The sequence below is a fragment of the Seriola lalandi genome, unplaced genomic scaffold (genome assembly GCF_002814215.2).
Source record: "Seriola lalandi dorsalis isolate HSWRI2012SDOR001 ecotype SW California unplaced genomic scaffold, Sedor1 jcf7180002054953, whole genome shotgun sequence".
Lineage (NCBI taxonomy): Eukaryota > Metazoa > Chordata > Actinopteri > Carangiformes > Carangidae > Seriola > Seriola lalandi.
Genome location: NW_019525504.1, coordinates 318,719 through 343,287, shown reverse-complemented (window position 1 = coordinate 343,287; position 24,569 = coordinate 318,719). Strand labels below are relative to the sequence as shown.

Below are 24,569 nucleotides of genomic sequence, written 5' to 3'. Positions count from 1 at the left end.
GAAAGGTTAAGGGGGCAACAGTGACACTGGACTCCATCCTCTGGGAGGGAAGTTTCACAGGAACACATGAACTCCGTAGTTTATGAACATTGGTCAATTAGAATTATTGACCCAATGGTGATGTGCATTGATAGACCAGGTGGTCGTTTCAGTTAAACATAGTTGCCCTTAGGGAAAGTGGCATGGCATTTGTGCCTATAGTTGGAGCAAGATCAACAATCACTGATATCATCTGCCTAACTGTTCTGGAGGAAGGACCAGGGCATTTACAATAACAGTATACAGTATATTCATAGGTCTTCATCTTCCTCATTGTTTGAGATACCTTGTCATGGATAAAGGTTTTCGTCAAGATGAAATGTTGACCTGATGGTGGTTAATGAAACCCAGGTCATGACAGTTTTATACCCTAGGGACATTGAATATTCATACCAAATATCACGATATTGTTGCCTATATGTTACCTGGAATAAAGTATTGGAGCAACCAACAATCACTGCTATAATTAGAACCCAAAATTAGCAGAGAAAAAACAAGTATGAGGATGGATTACAAAAGCAAACCATCTGCTAAAGACATTGATGAGTCTTGATGACTTACTTCAAGCACGGGATGCCTGATAATCTCCCTAATTTTCCTGTACTTCTTTAAAATCTCATCCATAATAATGATTATATTGCATATTTCTTCCCTCACAGTCGCTGCCCTGCACCTGTGGTATCTCCCAGACACGAACCATGACCATGTTAGACGGCACCTACAGCGAGGCGGACACCAACAGCCTGGCCGGCTACACCGAGGAGCCCATGGTCCCCGAGGAGGAACACGAAGAGATGCATGAGGTTCCAGAGAAACCCGAACACATGGTGGTCCACCTGTCAGTCAGCAGCGAGTCCACTACCACCAAGAAGAAGAAGAGCCTGCGTGGCCTCAACATCATCCAGAACACGCACGCCATTGACAAATACTCCCGGATGATCTTCCCTGGTTCGTACATCTTCTTCAACCTTATCTACTGGTCCGTCTACTGCTGAGAGACGCTCCTGAGTCAGGACTGAAGCAAGAGAGATTAACACAGAGACAGTACGAATGCTGCGTCACTATGGGATATTTCTGGACAAATCATAAGTCATGTTGTACTGTACGTCTGGTGCTGGTAGATCATTAGGTTTAAGGCCTTGGACAGTAAAAGAGTCTGAAAAGATGAGTTCTGACTTGAGGACGGTTTGGAGCACTCCTATTTGATTTTTTTTTCCTCATGCAGCAATTTGAATGTTCAGTAACGCTCTAAACTAAAACATAGACAGTGTTCATCGAAAAAGTGTTTTTAAACTACTGACGCTAATTCTCTCAGTCTTTTTCTCTTCGTCAGCTGCCGTTGAAAGGTTCTCCGTCCTCATCACCACTCTTCCTGAGATGATTCCCACTCATTTTTTGTATTTGACACGTAACATTGATGGATAAAGATATGGCACACTTTTTTTTGCGTGTGATCATGCTGTAAACTGCTCACTTAACAGGTATCTGTAATTATATTTCTTTGAAATAATCATAAAGATGGAAATCACTATGATTATAAAGATTTTAGACCCATTATCTATCGGTCATGACTGAGTTATAAACTGCAATTACTGTTGCATTTTGTCAAGGGAACAAACTTTGATCATATTAAAAAATAGTTATATCAAAATTGATATTATCAGAGACTTTTAGCTCAGAGAGGGTATATTTATATATTTAGTATATTTAGTATATTTAGTACTTTGAGCTAAACGTTAACACAAGATGCTAACATGCTCATGCTAGCTTGTATGCTTACCAAATTTCCATAATGTTTCCATCCACTACTGTTATGTGAATATGAGTTAAAGGAGTTATCTGTAAGTTTTGCTTTCGCTACATAGCTAATGTTAGCATTAACAGCTGTTTACTTATCAGTCTAGTAAAAACGTTGTGAGTTCAGCATCAAACTTCTTTCCTTTACTCACCAACAGCTGTCTCCAGGGGTGGGAAGAAACACCAATGTTAACACTTGTCTCTATCATGTCCTTTCTTACTTACAAATAACCCCTTGAAGCACATTTAGATAAACAGCTGATGGTGCTAATTCTCTTAGGGAACTTTAAACCACTGCAGAAGAAAAGACTACAAGATGATATAATTAAAAGAAGGCCAGTTAAACCTCAAAAGATGGAAATCCATGTGGAAAATGATATTTCTGTTTCATGTATTAATTTGCATTGCTCCACACGGATCTGATGTTTAATATATTCCAAGATGTATTTGCTGAGTCCGTTTCCATTGCAGTTTGTTGCTTCTAATTTTTACTTCGTTTTTTGCTCAAACTGATAATGTGCAAAAACAAGTGGATGGAAACACACTTATACAGGGACTCCAGCAAAAATTATAGAGCAGAAAGAGCTTAAACTAAGACAAAAATGTTAGGATGAAATAATGAAATTGTGATAACAGAGATAACAGTTTAATTAGACATCTTAGGATAACTATCCTCAAGTTGATCTCGTGACTAAATTTGACAACTCATTTATGATCTTGAGATAGCGGGCCTAAAAATATTACCAGCTGTGGCCAATCTTGACTTCTGAACTATTTTAACATGTAAATCCTACTGTATAACTGATTTGGTCGTCATGTTGTTGTGATGTTCTGTATCAAGACTACAATGACTTTTTGAGAAAGTGTCCTCTTGGTAAACGTTTGTGGCACAACACAGCAGTGGATTACACAAAGGGCCATTTAATCTTAGTCCTAGTTGCCTTAGCATGTGACATAGATATAAGAAGCGTTGGACACGAGCAGTACTTATAATATCTAAGAGGTTTGTTGGCCAGTGGGACATTTTCTCCTGAGGTCACTGTAGTGATTTATCCCAGTTAGCAAAGAAAATGAACAGAAGCTAGCTTAATGAACTGCACTGATGAATGCAGCCATTCGTTCAATATCATCTCAGAGAGACCGGTTCATCTGCTCCCTGACAGAAAAGTTTATTCCAGATTTGGGACTCTCGAACTAACTTCTTGTCCGTCTTGGACTAATGGAACTTCTTTTAGAAATGAATATGCGTGGTCAAATGTTAATCACACTTCTCACAGTGTGAAAACATGCTCGTAATGGCTGATTTAATGTTTGATGTCTTTTTGTTTTACTAATTTAATCTGATAAAAAAAGTGGTGATGAACACAGCTCCCCAGACCAACAAAAACTATGATTGTTCGCCATTTGTACATTTGTGAATTCACCTGTGTGTGCGTTCAGAAGTGATAATGTTCCGCTGAGAACCAGGATTGTTTGTTTTTTTTAATTTCTGAAAAGCTGAAACACATTACTGAGGTTGTCTTGCCATGAGTATCTGCTGCTGTACTGTTCTGGTAAAATCTGAATCTCATTACGAGGCTAACAAACGAATCATTGTTCTAATGAATCATCAAGAAGGTGCTCAGGTCTTACTGACCAGTACATTGATATTTTATATACTAATTTGTATTATTGTATTATTTGTATTATTTTTCCCCTTAGAAAGATTGACAACAGAAAGTGTCCATAAGAAAATACAGTTCCACCAGTGGAACAGAGGCTAGCTTCAGATGGGGACAGAGGTCTGAGTCTAAATATGGTGGCCCAAACGAAAAAGGAATAGGGGGAAAAACTTAATTTCAGAAAACATTACATTTCACAGAGGATACTTTACACACAAAATCTTAATAAAACACTTCAGCATTTTAGGAAACTAAACTTTTAGAAAGCAGGGTTAATGCCTGTTAGGGGTGTCTTTCAGTTTAATTAACTGTCCCCGTTGAAAGTGTAGCCAGGATGTTTGATGTATTTAAAGTTTTATTCACTGCCAAACTTAGCTGTTTGTTTATTTATTCCCTTTGATAATGCATGGCCATTTATGCTGAGTATTTGATGAAAATGAAAGAAGTTCAATCAGCATTAAGGATGAGACCAACAGCAGCAGCAGCAGCAGCAGCAGCAGAATACCTCCTCTCATGTTTTCTGAAATGATGTGTTTTCTGTAATGCTGTCATGAGATCGGAGAGTGGTGTCAGACTTTTGGACCCCACTTTATGTTTAATGTATTGTCTATCACCACGGACCCTCTGCGTGATAGAGGTGGGCGTCAACTGAGCCGCCCGAGCTGTCTGGACATGTTTTTCTGGCATCTTGTTTTGCACCACAGGACCGCTGCACTTTACCAAAGTGAAATGTCAAAAAATTAGAACACCTCCGTTCTTCCAGCTGTTATTTAAATGTACATGACTTGCTCCCGAGCTGCTGAAAGTTCATTCTAAACCTTTTGACTGGTGGTGTACACCATAACGTTTTCATGAGGTGGTAAAATTTGTGAAATTATTCCTGTAAATTGTAATATTTTGGAGTCGTACATGTTTTAAGTTAAAAGGTGATGTACACAGTTCTTTTAGGCCCAAAAATGCCCTTTGGAAACAAATGGTTTATCATTTAATTTATTCTTAAAGTCATGTCATATTAAAGTGGCATTTGGAACATACTGGTTGTTTAAAAGAATGTATTATAACAATGTATATATAAGCTTTAAAAAACATGATTTGTATATTAGTGTAGCCATTTATAGATCAACCAAATTGCACTATGTCTAATTTAGACAAATACAGCCATTTGATAGATTCTATCATCTGATGATACATTTATTGATAATTGGGTAAAACTGATCACATTTGATGTCTCCAGTGAAGCTTTATTCATTCACACTGTGACAGTATGCAGATTTATAAAAACCTGTACCTTTTCGGAAGCTGTTTCCATTTCGTTGAACATGAAGGCTGTGGTTGAAATGTACTGTAGGCCCATCACTGTAACACATCCATGAGTTGCTGTTGACACTAAAGAATGTTGCAATGTATTTATGGGGAACATTAAATATAATTATGATGGACTAAGAATGCATTTGATTCAGAGAGTACGCGCAAGGCACTCGGGACGCTAAACTGACAAAATGAATATTTGATAAATAGTTGTTTCTGTGGAGTGCTGGGGAAAAAGGCTGTTCCATTGTTTGCAGACTCGCCACACACCGAGGCTGATGCGGAGAATGCATTTCAGATCCAGCGTTTTCAGGTTTGCTCATCAGGGCTGCCAAGCTGCCGACAGCTACATGAAAATCTTTTATCTCATTTTCCAAATCATCTCCACAGGATCAGCATGTGGTGAGGCCCGGAGCTCTGGGACAATTAGGGTTTGACTGATCTAATGCCCGCACTTAAAGCCGCACTAATCAGGGTTTTATTAGTAACAATGCGTCAAATGTGTCGTGTGAAAGGAAAAGCTTACAGTAATGAGCCCACAGTTATCGCCGACTCTGCAGCTCCCCTCAGCTCAGCTCAGCTGTTTGGTCTCTTTCAGTTCATTGTTTTGATTTTATGGCAGCAGACACTTTGTTTTCAGTGAAAAATAAGTGAATTAACTGAGAGCAGTCTGAGCCCAGACACCCTGTGGAGGAAACTCATTTCAGCTGCTTGTATCTGTGATCTCATTCTTTCAGTCTCTACCCAGAGCTCAAGACCGGAGGTGAGCGCCAGAACAAAGATCAACAGGTGAATCGAGGGCTTTGCCTTCCGGTTCAGCTTCCTCTTCACCACAACGGTCTGGTACAACGCCGTCTTCCCTGCTGACGCTGCACTGATCCTCCTGCTGATATCCAACTCCATTTTTTGTTTTTTTTTTGTGAAACTTCTAACAGCTAAAGGCCTCAGGTAAACAATGTTAAAAAGATTGTAAATCACTATTTCCATCTTTGACATTACATGGTATTTCATGAGCTTATCATCTTTCCTGAAGTAAGAGTATCAAGGAAATACAGCTATCAGATGAATGTAGTGCAGGAAAGAAGCACATTTCCCTCTGAATTATAATGGAGTAGAAGATTAAAATGGTATCAAACAGAAATACTCAAAGAAAGTAAACTATATCTAAATTACAGCACGGTACTTAATAAATGTTCTGATGTGCTGTGACATCTGGGAAGGTGGCGATATCATTCCAACAAAGTCCTACAGGCAATAAACCCTAGCAGTCACATGATCTGTTTATTTGAGTGGCAGGAAATGGAAATACTCAACTAAAGTAAACATCCTCAAAATTGTACTTCAGTATTTGAGTAGATGTACTTAGGTACTTTCCTACACTGTAGTCCTGAGACTTGGGTCTCTTGTCGGATCCTAGGTGCCTATGGAAGAACCCACAAGCGTGATCCAACGCAGCACTGAAGACAGACTGATCTGAACTGTAATAGAGAACACAGCCAACGGATGCAGCTTCAGTCTCTGCTTCATACAGACACATACTGGTACCTGGCACTGAGTTAAAACGCTTGATGGGTTCTTGGATCATTTTGTGTTTCTGTTATCGGAGTCCTGACGGTGGAGGCAGATGATGTACGGCGCTAGAGAGGCTTCATATCGGTGTGAGGAGTGTAAGGACAAGCATGAATTACCAGACGGGAGTAAAAAAAAAAAAAAAGCTGCACGCATGTCCAACATGAGAAGAAGAAGTCACCACTTCCAAAGCCAATGAGGCTCAAGCAGCTCTGTGATGAGAGCTGACATGGTGTGATGTTGCTTTACCATGCAGCAGAGACACAGCGGAGACACAGCGGAGACACAGCGGAGACACAGCAGAGACACAGCGGAGACACAGCGGAGACACAGCGGAGACACAGCAGAGACACAGCGGAGACACAGCGGAGACACAGCGGAGCCGCAAGAAGACACACACACACGTGCTCATGAATATGTATCACCTGAACACACATGGCTGTCAAACAGATCTGCTTGTGGGCGAGCTGACTTTAGTAGCAACAGTCATCACACCTACACTCCCAGCTGAGATTCACCTGCACATTCAGCGTCCTGACATTTTCTTATCATGAGCCTTGCATGTTCGACTCTTTGACAGTCCATTAACTGTTGATGTGGGAGAAGAGAATCTTTTAAAGTGGCAGTTTGTTTCTTGGTCATTTCAATAATTACAATTGTTAATCCTAACGTTTATCTCCAGTTGAACCACAATATAAAATCTATTGACATGACTTGACATGTGTGTTATTACCAGATATGAAGGCACTTGACCCTTTGGCAAACGACTTCACACGATGCTGATTAACCCTGTCAGCTCCAAGCACATCTCTCTGTATTCTGCACCGGTAGCCATGTGTTTTACCTCAACCACTGAGTTTCTGTCGTCTATATGTGCATTGTAAACATACATGGAGGCTCCACACAACCACAGACAGCTGCGTTATCTCTAGTATTACTCGTGCAACACAGTGCAACAGGCTGAAGGTTCCTATAGGAGGCGCGAGGAACGCCATCGACGCTGAGGACAGATTACCGTTGTGTCTTTTCCTTGATGGAGAGCACCGGAAGAAGAGAAGAGACCGAGGGCAGACATGTTGTCTTACTGCTCTTGGACAGGTTGGTATTTGTAAAATATTTAGAGTAGGCTATGCAACTAACTAACTAACTAACTAACTAACTAAATCTAAATAATGAGTTAAACAGTGTTTGTGTAATTACTTTCACTGCCAGAGGAGGGAGACAAAAGCGCTGCACTGCAGGTTTAAAAGTTTGCTAACATTAAAATGTGATAACATTACTCTGTGATAGTTGTTAATCAGCTTAAATGCCCATAAACAAACTATTCATGTTAAAACAAGACTAAGAGTTTAGATCCATGACAGAAAGCCTGTGAGGCTGAGCTCGCAGATAATAGCATCTAATGCCATGCACACACTACATGACTTTCATAGTGGACCCCCGTCAACTTGGAAGAGCCGGACCTGTTGTGCTAACACCTCCCTCCCCCATGCAGGCACACCTGTGCACACACACACACACACTCAAATGGAACACACCATCAGTTTGTTAGGTTGCTAACATTTGCCAATTAGCATTACACACAAAGTACAGCTGAGGCTCATTTCAACACAATTAGTTTGTGTGCGTATGAGACAAACAAGACACAGGATCCCCGGGTATTATGATTCATCCTGAGGAAGTGAAAATCAAATGTGTACCAAAACTTATCCATCCAATACCTGTCAGGACAATTCACTCAAAACCACAAATCTCAACTCTCAGTGGTGCTAAATGAAAAGTCAGGGGATCTCCAGAGGCTGTAGGATCCATCATCTGGTGAGCGTGAATGTGTGTGAAAGATTTTTATCAGACTGTATCTTATACATTCATTGTTGGATCAAAGTGGTGGACCAATGGACAGACACGCTAACACTGCCAACAGTTAATGCTAACATTAGCTATGCAGCAATAGCAAAACTTACAAATAGCTCCTCTAAATTACACCGAATGTATATTTGTCTTTCTTGTTCTTTTGTTGAAAATGTGCACTGAGATAATAATATCTGTGACTGGTCATTAATATTGATCAGGTTCCACTGGAACCCAAGAATATCTACAGTGACTCGATGGGAATCACTTAACTCCTTTCTGCAATAGCTGTTTTGGGCCTATTCCTACCTGATTTTACAGACTTGTATTTACTGTTTAATCATGTCTCATATATATGCGTTATATTGGTAGATACTTGCACCATAAAATGTAAACAGTACATTACAGTAAATTACTGAATGAAATAATGCCCATGGAAATACATCATGTCAAATATACAATTCTTTTGAAAAAATGTTTTGTTCTACAATGAACCTGCTAAAATATGAATGATAACAACTTATAATTTAACATATTTTTAATTAATAATTTTATACATCCCAACAGACAGCGGTTGTATATGTTGATGCTGCCGTATCTGATACAGACGAGGGACAAAAAAACAACAACGACTGGGGAAACAGCAAATGCAGATGTCTCCACACAGGGCACCATGGGTTACTGATGGTTTGATGAGGATGAAATTGAAATGAATCATATGCTGTGGCCTTCACAGTCAGCTGAACACCTACGGGAGATTCTGGAGTGATGTGCTTGGCAGCGCTCATCATCAGAACACAGGAGGGAAGAGTTCGGGAGCCAGGTGTGCACAACAGCTTAAGTTTTCTACTTGAGTATAACACTTAGGGTTTAATTTCTCCTTGGCTGTGTGAGTTACTTAAGGGTGTTGCACAGAATCTCTTAAAAAGTTTCCTTAGTTAAGAAAAAAAGGTAAGTAATTTACAGCAGTGAAAGAGATTAGGCAGGTAACATTAAAGGGGTGTGCTGCTATCTAATCCTCCTTGTTGTTTTGACAGGAACTTCACAGTGTTCAGCAGACGATCCGAGCTTTTAAACTTGGTGAATGACCTGGCACACCGCTGGTCTGTGGACATGACAACACCTCGACTATAAATAATTACTATATTATATATAAAAGCACAGCTGCGGATAGTAGAGGGATCTGACTCTAGACTGTTGGACAAATCATGAACTGACTGCTGGTCAAATCTGTAATGTAGAATACATTCCTCATTGTTAAGTGTGTCCATTAAATTCTTAAATTAACCCATGTTGAGATAAGAGTCAGAGGTACCTTTAGTTTTTTTCCTTACTTTGGACGCTAAATTCTTTTATGCAACGGTATAACTGACTTTAAGTGTTTCCTTAAGTATAAGACTAAGATAAGGAGAAAACCTTATATACTTAAGTGGACATTACAAGGAAACCTTAAGATGAAGACTGACGTTTGTTTTGTGCAACTGTTTTTATTTTAAGGAATCCTTAACTTAGACTTTATGGAAAATCTTAACATAAGGTGTTTTGTGCAACAGGCCCGTGACTCTTGGAGAATCATACAGAACCACAGCTGCGTCTACTCTGCCTGCTGCTATATGATCATCCACTGACACAGTGTCAGTGGCTAAATGGAGCACAGGCACTATTTCATGTGTTCATGCCATGCTCATTCTGTTTGGACTCTTGTTATTGCATCTGATTTTGTACAGAATTGAGTCTCGAAGGGGAAAAAAACAAAAACAAATGGAGATGCTTTCTTGGATTTTGTGTCTTTTAATTACGACAAATTATTTTGATTTCTTTGGTGAGTGTGATGATTAATCTGTCATGTCATGTTGGCAGCAGGATGAGTCCACATCAGTTTGATTTCAGTGTCTGTAACTTCAGTGACAGACATTGCTGTGGTTTCATATTTTTCTTGCTGAGAACAAATTCCATGAAAAGACCAAAAGCAACAGTGTGTAAGTCTGTTTCTCAATAATTGATTTAACATCATTAATGCCAGTTGGTTTAATATGATTTATACAAGGCTGCCAAGTACTGCTAACTGATATGTAATGCATGTTTTCAGTAGTGATTTAGTTATTTAAATTTTCTTTTCATGGAGTGTCCACTGTATGTTTTTTGTGAAATCAAAGATAAATTCTGAAAGTCCGAATGGAATCAGGGCGGGAACTGTTGCTGTTCTTTCTACCAATAGGAAGAAACCTGTGAAACGCGCCCTTCAGTTTGAATCAGTGACTAAGAGGCTGTGGGTCAGCAGCTGCTGTGGATTTGTTCCTTCCTCTGGTTCAAGCTGGTCTGCTGATGAGTTCAGGTGCCGTCAGAAACACTGAAAAATCGTATGAATGTAACTTAATTTGAGTACAGTATGAACTGAACTGTCACAAATGAAACCATTTGAGCTGAATTTAATTTTAAAGAATAAAAATATTTGTAATGTATGCTTTTGATAAATGCGAGTTTTTAACAAAAGTCTTTGGAGTGTCACAGAAAGAAGCACTCTCTCACTGAGGTTTGCATATTCTCCTTGAGTTTATTTTGAGAGCCTTTCCCAGATAGCAAAATAAATCTGGATCATACTTGAGTCACATGCTTGTGTTTCTCCTGGCCCAGAATATGCTCGGATCCACGGCCTGAGTCTGGCCCATATACGTTTGACTGTCAGATGCCACTTCCACAGCTGTACTCAGACCTAGATGTGGAATTACATGGGTCAGACTCGGCCGAGGACCCAGGCATATCTTGGGCCAGAAATTTGATTTTGGTATCTGGACCGGAATTCCTGGGTATAGGCCATTTATTATTATTTTTGTTGTTTATTCTTAAATTGGATATGAATATGCTGTTTTGTACAATTCTAGTATTATACTACCATCAACACCTTTGTTTCATTTAAGGAAGCTTTATTTTTATTTTTTTATATAATTATTTAAAACACGCTGTATTATAACTAATCCATTTAAGTTGCAATTGCAATTTCCATGTACACTGACAGTACAGTTTTGTGTAGTAATTAACAAAGGTTACATTTCTTTTACATTTCCGTTTGGTGTCGTAGTTTACGAGGAGTCCCTGAAGGCAGCATGACGGGCTGTGTGTTGACTCCAGCCCCCGGCGGCCTCGGCTCTACTTCCTGCCTGCCATAACTTTACTGTACACAACACAGCAGGCAGCGTTGACACCAGCAGGTCATCTCACCCGATGAACACAAAGCCGTGAGTGTTTTTACTCTTCTTAAGCGGAACTTGACCGATAAATCTTCACCGTTGTTTAGCTTAGCTTACTGATAATAGGCCTACCTCCACCTACTAACACGGATAACTCCCTGTAGCCTCCCGTACTCACACCAGCTCTGCATTAGATTACTGTGCCATAATGAGCTGCTCAGATCTACTCCTTGCCGGTATGGGTCTGTAGCCTGGGAACGTTACTGTGCGGTGCTAACGTTCACTCCTCACCTCTAAACTAGCATAGCGTGCAGTTAGTTTACACTGGACTGAACTTATACCTCTAAATTAGACAGTGTGTAAATGGACAAGCGTCATTGAATTAAAAATGAGTACTGTAACCACAGTTAGCTCGGCAAGCCAACAAAAACACTGAATATCACCGTCAAAAGTGGTAATTGCGAGTGAAATGGATTAAAGTTAACGTCATGCGAGTTTTCAGCACAAGCTGTCAGACCGAGGAGGGCGGGGCTTCACTATCTCCACACAGAATGCAGTGGTCAACCACAACAATAAAAAAAAAAAACAAAGGCTAACATGTATGTTGTGAATTTGTTACAGATAAAATGAAATAGAAATAAAATGGTGTAATGACAGAAAAGGAAACACAATCTGCAGATGCAAATGAGCTAATTTGCACCTGGTTACAATGTGCATTGTCAACTGTTCCAAGTTACAAGCAGTGACTTCTTGCAAGTTTGCTAGTCCATTTAGAGTGATATTAATTATGAAAATTCTAGAATTGAGACTAAGGAAAAGGAGCTATTTGTAAGTTTTTGCTATCACCATATAGCTAACGTTAGCATTAACAGCTGTTTACTTACCAGTCTAGAAGAAACATTGCAAGTTCAGCATCAAACTTCACCCCTTTACTCACCAAGAGCTGTCTCAAGAGGGTGAAAGCAACCTTCTTGTTTTGCTTCTATCTCTATTTCTTCTTCTCTACTACTGAGGTTAGCATGCTAACCAGCTAGCCCCGGCCTGGTTGGCCTGTCTTGTTACTTTCCAATACAAAGTCACTGTAGTGTCCAGTTTGCCCTGAAGAAATAGGGCTGGACAGAGGGTGTATTATAACTTCTTGTACTGTAAATGCAACAATGGCCGAGCTCTTGCCACGACTGGCAAGTAAACAGTTGTTAATGATAGCGTTGGCTATTTCGCCTTAGCAAAACTTACAAATAGGGCCTTTAACTATGGAAACATTAGAAAAAGAAAACGGGGAAAACTGCAGTCAGGCTTTATGTACTCTATCTAAGTGCTAGCATGCCATCTAAAAAAAAAAAATCTTTATAAGTGTAGAGATGTGTTTTTCAGCTTTGACTGAGGACATTGAGTTCTAAATATTTCCATGTTTCAAGAGTGAAAACCAGCAAACACTGGGTAGAAGGAATGTTATGTCAGGGAGAAATGAGTCATTCAGGAAAATGGCCCGTGCCATCTGAGTTTTATTTTCCCTCTCAGATATGATGTGGTGCCTCTTTGTGCTCCTACAGAGCCAGGACTCCTCCCTTAATACGTTTTACTGCAGGCTCTTGAAAACCTCTGTCAGTTTGTTTTCGCTTAAGGTTTTTGCTCCCAGCTGCATCTTCCGAGGACATATTGGGTTTCTGCACAGTGCAGTACTGGCCTTAATGCAGCTGACAGAATTCCTGGAATGTTAACATGGCCATGCTCTTGTAAATACACATAAAAAAAAATTAAAAAAAAGAGAAGAAAAAACTAGAATGTCTGTTATTAGCAGTTCATCAGCAAAGACTAAAGGAAAGCCTGAAAAATATCAAAAATTCTTTTAAGCAGAATTAGATTTTTCCTTCATGTGATTTCTGAGAGACTTTCTTTTCTTTATAGTATGTCACTTGTCCTTGCTCGAATACATAAAGAAGCATAAATTACTTAGTAAGGCATTCTCAGAGAGCTAGGAAGGATCCAGATTTTTTGAAACAACATCAAAATAAAAGCCAAGATATCCTGACTTTTAGCCACTCATATGGGCAAGATCCAACATCCCATGATGCAACCAGTATCATCTTTCTGTTAGACCACGCCTACTTTGTACACCCATATCTTTTAAAACATCATGCTCACTGTTTGGAAAATGAAGCATCAGCTGATGAAGAGTCTGACCTTTGTTCCTCTCTTCAGGCTCGGGACTGATCATGACACAGCAGGAGCAGCAGGAGTTCACGGAGAGCCTGGAAGCGGCCCTCTCCTGGATGCGGGCCATCCAGGAGAGGCTGAAGGCCAATGACAACACCCAAGGGCCCCGTGATGCCCTGGAGGCCCGACTCAGGGAGACAGAGGTGAGATACTTCACCCACTGTTTGACCCTTCACCCCTGACCCCCTGCTACTACTTTAGTCCTCAGTCATTAGAGTCCAGACTAGAGACAACTGCAGGTTTTGGTCTTTGAGCAGAGTTCAGTATCTGCAGATCCTTTTTTAATGACAGTCTAGTAGATACATTGACAAAGAAATCACACAGTGACACATGAAAAATCTGACTGACACACATTATGTCCTCTGTCATAAGACAGTGAAAAAAAACACCTCAATACTAATACAGTTCATTTAGAAACCAAGTATCTGAAGATCTGTAAAGACTATTTTGAATGATTAGAAAAATACTTTTTCTAATTAAAAATCAATTTTAAACGAATAAATTAATTTAAAGTATTACAGTTGGATATACTTGGATATAGAACGTACATTTTTCCTTTAGGATTGAGTTGTAACAGTGGAGGAGAAACACGTTCGAAAAAGTTTTTTTTTTTCCTATGCCTGTATGAATTTTTTTTGTGCTTGTAAAGGACTCTGTGCCGGGAGGTTTGTGTGTATCTGCTGCATCAGCAGGGCTCATGAGGCCCTTATAGATACAGTACATTTGTGCACAGTAATAAGCAGGGGAAATGTCTCTCTGGCTCACATATGAAGTTTTTAGGAAAATACTCTTTTATTGAAGATAATAAAAGTATAATTTTAACAATTACGGACATTTATTGAACAGTAAATATATTAACTAGCTTTCATTCATTCCTACATTTATTCATTCTTAATTGTCCTTTTTGTTCCAGCATTAACCTGCATCACCACTGTGTTGTATTATCAACCACTAAAGTGTTAACTTACTTAAATGGAATGACATTTTCCTGGATAAAATAACATACATTTACAGTGTTTCTTTAAGGAAACCCATTCCAAATAATATGTAATGTTAATATCTCTGTGAGGGAATCTGTCAGTTGAGATTGTTGTTGAGAAAACGTTCGCACATAAAGGTAATAGTAATAATAATAGTAATATAAGGCCCGCCGTCAGGAAGATGACAACAATCAGTGCATGTTGAATACCTGCTACCTTAGTATCAAGATCAATCATCCAGATGTTGTTTATTTCCTTTCCAAACCCTTTGAGTACAACTCCAAACATATATCTGGCCAAGAGCACACACTCCTTATCACCGCGCTAATATCATTCCTACAGTGAAGCCTCCAACAGGTGGGCTGGAGGTAATAATAGTGATGATAATAATAAGTAGTAGGAGTATAATATAAATGCATAGGGAGAGTGAGAGAGCAAGAACAGTCAAGTCAAATAATCATCAACTGAGAGACAAGTTGATGGTTTAGATGAAGAAACTGTTGAAGTTATCTTGGAGAGATCTGCGGGAGAGAGGATGTTCCGACCTGTCCCTTTTCCACTGGACAGGTGAACGCCCTACACCCTGCTGGTGAGCACACACCTGACAAACTGGATCAGCCACTGTGATGTTGCCAGGCTGGCCCTGTTGGCATCCAGGATCTCGGCTAGCATATAAAGGATCCAGGCACGGCGCCATCCATACCGATGCTATGTACACGCTGCCTTGCATCCAGAAAGGGTGTGTTTCAAGCTCGGGTTTTGTGAGTCACAGCAGTTGGCAGCCATCCAGTTTTTGAAGGACTTCTGTTCTGGCAGTTGATGCTGCAGGTTCTGCTTCCAGCTCAATTTACTCTAGTATTGTTTTCTGTTTTGCTTCCTCAAATTGCAGGATGTGTTTGTTTTTCAATGAAGCGGCTCGGGACAGCAGAGCTGCCTTTTCAGTCTTTGATGTCTTAAATTCTGAGGAGATTGAGGAAGAGGTGGAGGCCTTTGATCCTGTTCTTGAACGCTTCGATTTGTGTGACACATTTGAAGTGCTGTCCAGTGGTCTAACTCTTAAACTGTGCAAGGCGTTCTCTCTTTCATGTTTCAGCCTCATTCATAAAATAATTTTGGTTGGTTACTCTGGGTTCATACGAGTCAGTATGATCATTTTCTTTTTCCTCCTTTTTAAAGAGGATTTTACATCGGCTGTCCTGACCCCAGGAATGCATTTAACGACGGTCGCTAACTTTGTGTTTCTCAAGATCGAGCTGCCGGTAATCAGAGTTGGTTTCTAAGCGAGTGTGTCACTCAGTGGGGACAACCTTTTTCAAACTGGTTGGTGGTGAACAGTGCGATTCTGCTGAGGGCTGTGCTTCCTCCGGACGTCACCGCTGGGTGACAGTAATAATAATAATAATACATTTTATTTAAAGGCGCCTTTCTTGGCACTCAAGGACACCGTACACAGTTACACAAATTGAGATTAAAAACAAATTAAGAATTAATTAACAACAATAAAAATGAAATATAAAAATAAAAACAATACAAAAGTGACAGAGCAATTGGCATCAGATGGAAAAGGCAGTTTTAAACAGATGTGTTTTGAGTTGTGATTTAAAATGGGGGAATGAATCGATATTTCTGCGTTGGGGTGGTAGTAGGTTCCAGAGACAGAGAGCAGAGCGGCTGAATGCTCTACTCCCCATGGTGGTGAGACGGGCGGAGGGGACAGACAGGTGTGTGGAGGAAGATGATCTGAGGGAGCGGGAGGGAGTGGGAACATGGAGGAAGTCGGACAGATATGGGGGGGCGAGGTCGTGGATGGCCTTAAATGTTAATAGAAGGACTTTGAAATGAATACAGTAGGAGCTATACGCTGGCTCAGCCAAATACAGAGATACTGGAGTGTCTTCAGGACTAAGTCTCTCACTTTCCTTGAGTTTCCCAGCTAAAGCCCAGAATTAAACCCCACAGACCAGCTGTGCCTGAAGATGACAGTTCACAGACACTATACATCCACTCTGATGGAGCAGTAGGGAATCTGCCAGGAAGAATGGGATAAACTAAATAATCTAAATAAGTATGTGTAAATCCCGACACTTACCCAGGAAGATGTGAAACTGTAATCGCTGCCCAAGCTTTTTCTACAATCTAAAAAACAAGGTTTTTACTTTGTCATTATGGGTTATTGAATGTAGATGCAAAAAACAAAAAAATTAATCTACAACAAAGTATGAATAGAATTATGGGGTTTGAATACTTTCAGTATATCTCCACCATCTTCTTTTCAGTCACTGATTTTCAAATCTTTGTTTCTTTGTTTTTATTGTTACCTTGGCTTACCTGTCCTGCAAATCTGCAAGTCCTCAAAAGTCTTAAATATAATGTTTCAAGTGGGACTTTTTTTTCATCAGACAATAACAGTTATTGTAAATGATCTTTCTCATTGGAGAAATAAACAGGGGAGGATTAGGTGTCAGGTTCTTTTTCTACAGGTACGGTTTTATGGACGAACGTGGTAAATGATGCTCTGCTCCCTGTGCCCCTCTGAACGTGCAGAAAATCCATCAGTCGGAGCACGAAGGTCGTGTGAAGATGGACATGGTGCTGGTGGCAGCCGAGAACCTCCTGCAGAGCGGAGACGAGGAGCTGAGGAACCACACCCACGCTAAGCTGAAAGATCTGAAGAGCCTGTGGGAGGAGACCTGCACCTACATCATCCACTGTCACAGGTCAGTCCAGATTCACGCAGACCGCCTCAGCTGGACTGTGGTGATTTGAAGGTGTTTTGACACCTGACGGCAGCTTTGGTTGGATCCACCGCTCCATGTATGTTGTCAGGTGACTGTTCCACTCCTGAACGATCAAAGAAAAGGCACACACAGCATCAACAATGTCAAATTCATTTAAAAGCTGTTTGTTTCAGCGACATTTTATACATATTATAGAGAAAACAATTTGCTAAACTGAAAATATTGATTAGTTTTTTTGATGATTGATTCACTTGTTATCATGGTGATGCTTTTAAATTTCAATGTTACCCTGAGGCTGCAGATGACAAACGTTTTTGGATACAAAAAGTCTGCTTGTTTTTGAACCAAAATTCCAAAAGCCAAACATATTCAATTTACCGTGATTTAAAACTTAACATTAGAGAAGCTGCAACCACATAATGTTCTCCATTCTTTATTTAATAAACATCCTAAACAAATGAATTATCAGATTGTTGCTGGATTCACTGATTAATTGACTAATTCCTTCAGTGTCACAGTTTAAGAAGGACAGCAGCACTGGAATAATTACAGACTGCATTTGATTAGAATAATTAACTGGATTCCAAATGTTTTGAATTAAAAAGCTCTTGACTCAAGGTCGGCTTCATAGTTTTTTATGAATAGCTTTTCATTTCCATGGCGTCAGGGGATGCAGTTGTAATATCAGTTGGTCGTGCTTTGGACTTAGGAGCACCTAAGACCTCTCAGTTTAAAAAACGCGTCTCTCCCGTTTTTGGTGAGCCAGGTCATGTGATCCGTAACAATAGAGACTGAGATGACTGAGAGGCACGGTCTATGTGAACATGCAAGACAGGTAACTGCTTGGGGCCCCCGAGGGCTGACAAACTCTACAGCAATGTCTCAAAATGCGGCCACTTTAAACAACCGATGGGTGATTTGCAATGACATCTCAGTGGGAAACCTCCCTTAAGGGGCCCCATGTCATTCCCTGAACGATATGCAATGACATCTCAGGAGCTGTGTTGCCAACTATTTTAGTAACGCCTGTGCGTACGTACAAGATTATTTTTAATCTCAAGATAATCAAATCAAACAAAACTTATTTATATAATTGCCTACTTTTTCAAGCAGCTCCTCAATGTGACAAATAGCTGGTGGTTTGTAATTACATTTAATTCATAGATGCTTCGTGCTGAAGGAGGTTTTAATTACATCGTAAGATTAGCAAGTAGGATCCATTTTTTTATGCATGTCAACACTGTTGAAACACACACACAAATTGCTGATACAAAATGTTCCTTGTGTCGTTTCACCTCACGCCCAGTCGTATCGAGTGGGTGTGGCTCCACTGGAGCGAGTACCTGAAGGCCTACGAGGAGTTCGAGCTGTGGCTGATGAGGCAGCAGCGCAGCCTGGACGTTGGGGTGGAGCTGCAGCTGGGCGTGAAGGAGAAACTTTGGCAGGTGGACCAGCAGAGGGTGACGGTGAGCGACATCCACGGGCAGGCGGCGCTGCTGGAGAGGCTGCTGGACGAGGCTGCCGCGCTGCACAACAGAACCCAGGACCCCAGTGTGGAGCCTCAGGCCCAGGAGAGGCTGCAGGAGGCCTACAACGACGTCAGGGACAGAGCAAAGGTGAGGCCGAGCTCTGCTGCACTCTTCACTGCTGCATGGAGTTGAACATATTCAGACTTTATACATGTACACAAAGTGTCAGGTGTCCCACAGGGTGTGAGAGGTGCAACAGGACAACTGGTGCATGAGGAAAACAGAGGCTGCATTCAGCCTGGTGTCAGCTGCTTTCAGCTCTTCATCTGTTCTCTTCTCGCCTTCACTCTGTGCTCATATACAGTATTTTAACACAATACAGCTGCTCTCATCTACACGCTGTTCTGTAGTAACACTGCTGTGCATACAGCTGTTTGTGTGTGTGTGAGTAATATGGCTGGATTTACCTCACACATCTCTGGCCCTGGTCGTCTGTGCAGTGTGAAGTATGTCCTCTATCCAACCAATCACTGCTTTAATTCTGATAAATGATGATGATGATGATGATGAGCCAAAAGAGTTTCTCCTTATTTGTGAAACCTCCGCTAAAGTAGAACTTCCCAGGATGCTCCTTGTTCCTTATTTTAAAGCTTCTGAAATTTCCCTCTAAAACAACCTGCAACCTAAAACTTCAACTTTATTCTCATTATGGGTTTTTTTTCTTGTAAAATTCTCAAAATCTTAATATTCTGTGATTTGGGGCCCCTGAGAGGTCTGAAGTAAACTTGGTTGATATCCAGAATTTAGTATCTCAGTCAAGCACAGATATTGTGATACATATAATCTATATAAAATGAGCTGTAGATGCACATGCATGTCAGTGATTCTTCTTCAGCTAAAACGAAGGCTGCACAGCAGAAGATTCTGGTTTACGTAAACTGCTCACAGATCAGTCAGCAGAGAGAGAGAGAGAGAGAGAGAGAGAGAGAGAGAGAGAGAGAGAGAGAGAGAGAGAGAGAGAGACTTTAAAACACTTTTGAAGGCAAAAAGCACAGGAGGAGAGAAGTCAAAGGAAATGAAAAGAACTAGACAAATGTTCAAAGACAGAAAATGGAGGTGATCCATGAAATGACAACATGTTCATCCTCTTGACTAAAACTACAGAGAATCCCTTTGTTTGAATGAGGAACAGCTTCTTTGTAACAGGAAATGCCGGCCTTGAGAAACACTTGCAGTCGCAATAGCAGTTTTGTTCTGTCATTCTTCCCAACCACCACAACCACATGCGCACGCACACATATATATATATATACACTCCTGCACACACGTATTGTTGGCTCAGTCGAAGAGTGTTATGTGAGGGATCGAATGGAACAAAAACTGTGGCCATGAGGTCAAATGGCTGAAATGAGGTGATGGTGTATGTATAGTGTATGTGAACTAGATACTGTTGGATGAGTACATTTCGCTGCACAATGAGGCTGCTCTTCCTCTTTGCTCTCAGACAGGTCTTTCAAATGTCAGTCAGATTTAACCGCACACCCACGTCAGTCTTTACCTCCATCATGATTTCACATGAACAAACCGATCTGCTGCCAAAGCTGCGCTTCTGATTCCAAATGGGAGAGTTGTGATTTAAATAATGCTGTGTTTTAAGGTCTAATGTTCCCTGGAAGCACCTCCTACCTGTGAACTGTCTCTGTGTTCTTGTTGTCTAAAAATGTTTCAACTCGTGGTTGAAGTCACAGACAGAGGAGAGTCTCACTGGAGAATTGAGATCCCACGTTCACGTTGATATACCCATGAATGTGGCGTCTGTGATCTGTGATGTGCTGCTAAAAATTACCACGAGCTGTGTCTCCTGCCGTGCTAGGAGCGTCTGTCGCTCCTTCAGAAGATCGCTGAGGAGCACCAGACGTACCAAGGCTGTGTTCAGAGTTTCCAGTCCTGGCTGCTGTCAAAGACCAAGGAGCTAACTGATCTGATGGAGAGGGAGGAAACGGCTGAGAACAAGCTCAGAGCCTTACAAGTGAGACTCACTCACACTGTTGTCGCCACATTCACAGTCTCAAAGCCTGTCTGTTATTTTCAGCAGTGGAGGAGGTGGTCTGAATGAATATTCTCAGCTGTGTAACATGGACTTTTTTTTTACTTTAAAAGCACCAAATAAAATGAAAGGTAAATATAAATATAATAAACATCTTCAGTGGTAAATGGTGCCACTGCAGCAAAGCATCATAAAAGAATTATATTACACTGCATTATAACAAATATAAGATTATAATACAGATTAATGCTGCAGTGATATATGTCTTTATTCAGGCAGAATTATAGACTCCATATTTTCCTCTTCTTCTGTGTTTAATTTGAAGTGTTGATCCATAAGAAGATATATTTGTGGTTTTAAGAACCAAAAACCATCTCAGTGTAGTTTTACATCCCCTCTCTCAGGCTTCTCTCTGGAGCTCTAGTAACAACAGGTCGGTGAGCCAATCAGACAAGAGGAGGCTCTGAGCCACTCTTCTGATTGGCTGACTGTTCTGAGTGATCCAATAGAAATATAGCAGATCGCAGGTAAACATTCAGAGAAACCAAATCCTGCAAGTTTGGATGGTGGGTCCAGGTGGGCGGGGCTTGGGGCATGGCTGAGAGTAGTAACAGCTTTGTTGTGACATCATAAAGTTCCAGAAGTCCTGACGGCTGGTTTTAAGGCTCAGTTTCTGAATACAGGCTGTGTGCATTTCTCTGTGGACTGAGGCTTTGATACTTTCACAGTATTAATATAGAACCTAGACCTGATCTATAATCAAACAACACATGGACATCTACATTTAGACTATATGGAGATTTAAATAAATTGAACACTTAAAATAAAAAAAATAGATTAAATACTGCATTTAAAACTAATAAATAAATATTGGGATAAAAATTATGTTCCTAAATGTTCCATGTTGCTTAATTATTGACTATGGCCTAACATTTCCATACTCTTTCCATACTTTGGTTTGCATAGTATTCTTTATTTGTTTCAGTAGTCACATATTTAATAAAAAACATTTTTCCCAGCTGTATCTTGGTGACATGCTCTAATGTTTCTTCTTCCTGTGCCAGGCTCTGGACGACAGCGTGGCCGGCGAGGAGAAGACCCTTCAGCACATTGAGGGTGTGGCGGAGGCGGTGAGGGGCAGCACCTCTCCTGGGGGGGCCGACGTGGTGGTGGAAGAGGCAGAAGAGCTGAGGCTGGGCTGGCAGAGGCTGAGGCAGGGCCTGTGTGAGGCCGAGGAGGGTCTGCGCTCCAGCCTGGACTCCCACAGTCAGTACATGACCCGGTGCCAGCGGCTAGGAGATAACATCGGGCGCCTCAGGGTGCTGCTGCAGGGGCTCGACCAGGAGCTGGTGGAGGGCCGCGAGGCCGGGGACTGCACCGACCGCACCGAGGAGCAGATGGTGGGCCAGTGGAGGAAATACACGGTGGGTTCTTCCCAACACTTTATTATGAAGGTTAAAGTAAATGATAACAAGATGCAGGAAAGTCCTGGATGGATTCTCAAGTGAGATAGCAGCACAGTCTACATTCTCCAAAATGCTCCTCTTTAACATGTATGTTATAAACTTCATGAAGGAGGATTTACTGCAGAACCCTTGTGTTAGACGACTTTCTCTGAAGTGTTTGTCCTGCACAAACTCTGATTTTAAACTGGATATATGGTACATGTCCCAACTATGAGATCACCAGCAACCCTCAGTAATGATTTATGGCACAAATGGATTTCTTTTTTTCTCTTTAAAGTTCCTCTCCAGGCATATTTTTAAACTCTGTAAAAATCCCCTGCTATTATTCATATCTTTTTTAACATGACTTTCTCACATCAAAAACTGGATCTGAAGCTCATCTGCTCTTACTTCCTGACTGAGAAATCTGGATCCGGCCTTGTGCCCCGCCCACCACCTGCTTGCTCCAGGTGGACAGGTGAAAGAGCAGAGAGTATCAAGATGGTTAGAGGAGGAAACATCAGAGAGACTCAGCCACATGTTTGAGCCTCAGTCAGACCCAGACTCTGATGAGACCAGAATCAGAGACTAGCAGACGGATCAGAGCGGTTAGCGTAGTTAGCATCTTTTATTTGTTTATATTGTTTGTTAGCTTGTAACTGGCAGTGGGTGACACAATGTTAGTGGTTGCGCTAATGCTATCTCTGACTCTCTGTACTGACAAGGTTTCAGGTTTATTTAGCCCCGCCCTCTGTCCCCACAAGTTGACAGGATTGGTTCCTTAGGTTAATGACGTATGAAACCCTGGCTGTCTGAATCTGTGTTTATGAGACTGTCATTGTTTCACTGCAGTTCAAGCAGGAAACACTCAGTCATTGTGGTGACTGATTATTTGACTCATCAAATGTTTTGTGTTACATAAAAACATCATATGGAAGTCAACAAGGTTAAACACTGGATTTTCATCAGAGCTCCAAACCATAAGAGACATTAACTCAGGGCACTTTTCATATACAGCAGGTCTATTAATGGAATATGAATGAGTACAGATGGAGAGGAGGAGAGAGGAGCTTGGTGCATCATGGGAGTTCCCCCAGAAGTCTGGGTCTATAGCAGAATCACTAAGGGATGGTTAAGGACTGACCTGAACCAGCTCTAACCATAAGCTTTAACAAAGAGCACAGCTTGAAGCCTGATCTCAACTGTAGAGAGGGAGTCTGCCTCCTGGACCCAGACTGGGAGCTGGTTCCACAGGAGAGGAGCCTGATAGCTGAAGGCTCTACCTCCCGTTCTGGTCTTAGAAACTCTAAGAAACCACAAGCAGACCTGTATTTAGAGAGCAGAGTGTTCTGTTAGGATAACAGGGAACTGTGAGCTCTTTAACATACGATGATGTCTGACTAATAATAGCTCTGTAGGTGAGGAGGAGGATTTAAAATCTATTCTGGATTTTACAGGGAGCTGATAAAGCTAACATAGGAGAGATGTGATCTCTTCTCTAGTTCTTGTCAGTACTGAAGCTGCAGCTGGAAGTTTTTCTCTGAATTAATGGGACATCCCAATAATAAAGAGTTACAGTAGAGCAGTCTAGAGGTAACAAATGCATGGACTAGTTTTTCAGCATCGTTTTGTGAGGAGGCTGATTTTTGTAGCGTTGCATAGGTGAAACAAGGACAGTCTTTGAAATTAGTTTTATGTGGGAGTTAAAGGACATATTTTAGCAGCTTTAGCTCATTTCCATTTAAAGTAGTTGCTCACATTATTTTATTGATGTTTTTTATTTTTATTTTATTATTATATATTTTATCACCTGGTCTTATTTATTTAGAAAACTAAGCTAACGTTTTCAGGTGAGAACTTTATGAACTTTTCCTCTATAAAGTTTAAGATTATAAATCTGGTCACACACTTGGTGCCAGATTCATGACCTGAGAGTTTTTGATACTCGGTGCTTTGGACTCATTTTGGTTGGCAGCAAAAGAGGCTTTAGGGTGAATGTTCTGTCATAGGTTTGATAACTGTTCACTCCTGCATTGCTAATTTAACTCCACTGCTTTCCAGCATACCAACATACTTTGCATTCCATCTCTCCTCCACGATCTCACCATTATCCATTGTCCTCTGTGGCTGCCTGTCTTCATTTTCTATTTCTTTTCCTCTCTCATAACATCTCATATCGTCATTCTTTCTCCAGTCCCTCTAGCAGGGGAAATAACCTCTGTGCCTTGGCATGATGAATCTTGACTCCATCATAGTATAT

At 40.9% G+C, this 24,569-nt stretch overlaps 2 protein-coding genes across 2 annotated transcripts in view; both read left to right on the top strand.

Annotated features, from left to right (window-relative positions):
* Window positions 1-4,930, top strand: part of gabrr2a (gamma-aminobutyric acid type A receptor subunit rho2a) — a 75,298-nt gene extending 70,368 nt beyond the window's left edge. The window contains exon 9 of the mRNA XM_023394728.2: window positions 699-4,930. Coding sequence (XP_023250496.2) covers window positions 699-1,034 — 336 coding nt within the window. The 3' untranslated portion in view covers window positions 1,035-4,930. The remainder of the gene's footprint in view (window positions 1-698) is intronic.
* A 6,401-nt stretch (window positions 4,931-11,331) lies between these two features.
* syne3 (spectrin repeat containing, nuclear envelope family member 3) overlaps window positions 11,332-24,569 on the top strand; it is a 55,085-nt gene continuing 41,847 nt past the window's right edge. Inside the window, exons 1-6 of the mRNA XM_023394768.2 lie at window positions 11,332-11,461; window positions 13,616-13,773; window positions 17,155-17,327; window positions 18,655-18,964; window positions 20,691-20,846; window positions 21,929-22,288. Of these exons, the coding sequence (XP_023250536.1) occupies window positions 13,630-13,773; window positions 17,155-17,327; window positions 18,655-18,964; window positions 20,691-20,846; window positions 21,929-22,288 (1,143 nt within the window). The 5' untranslated portion in view covers window positions 11,332-11,461; window positions 13,616-13,629. The remainder of the gene's footprint in view (window positions 11,462-13,615; window positions 13,774-17,154; window positions 17,328-18,654; window positions 18,965-20,690; window positions 20,847-21,928; window positions 22,289-24,569) is intronic.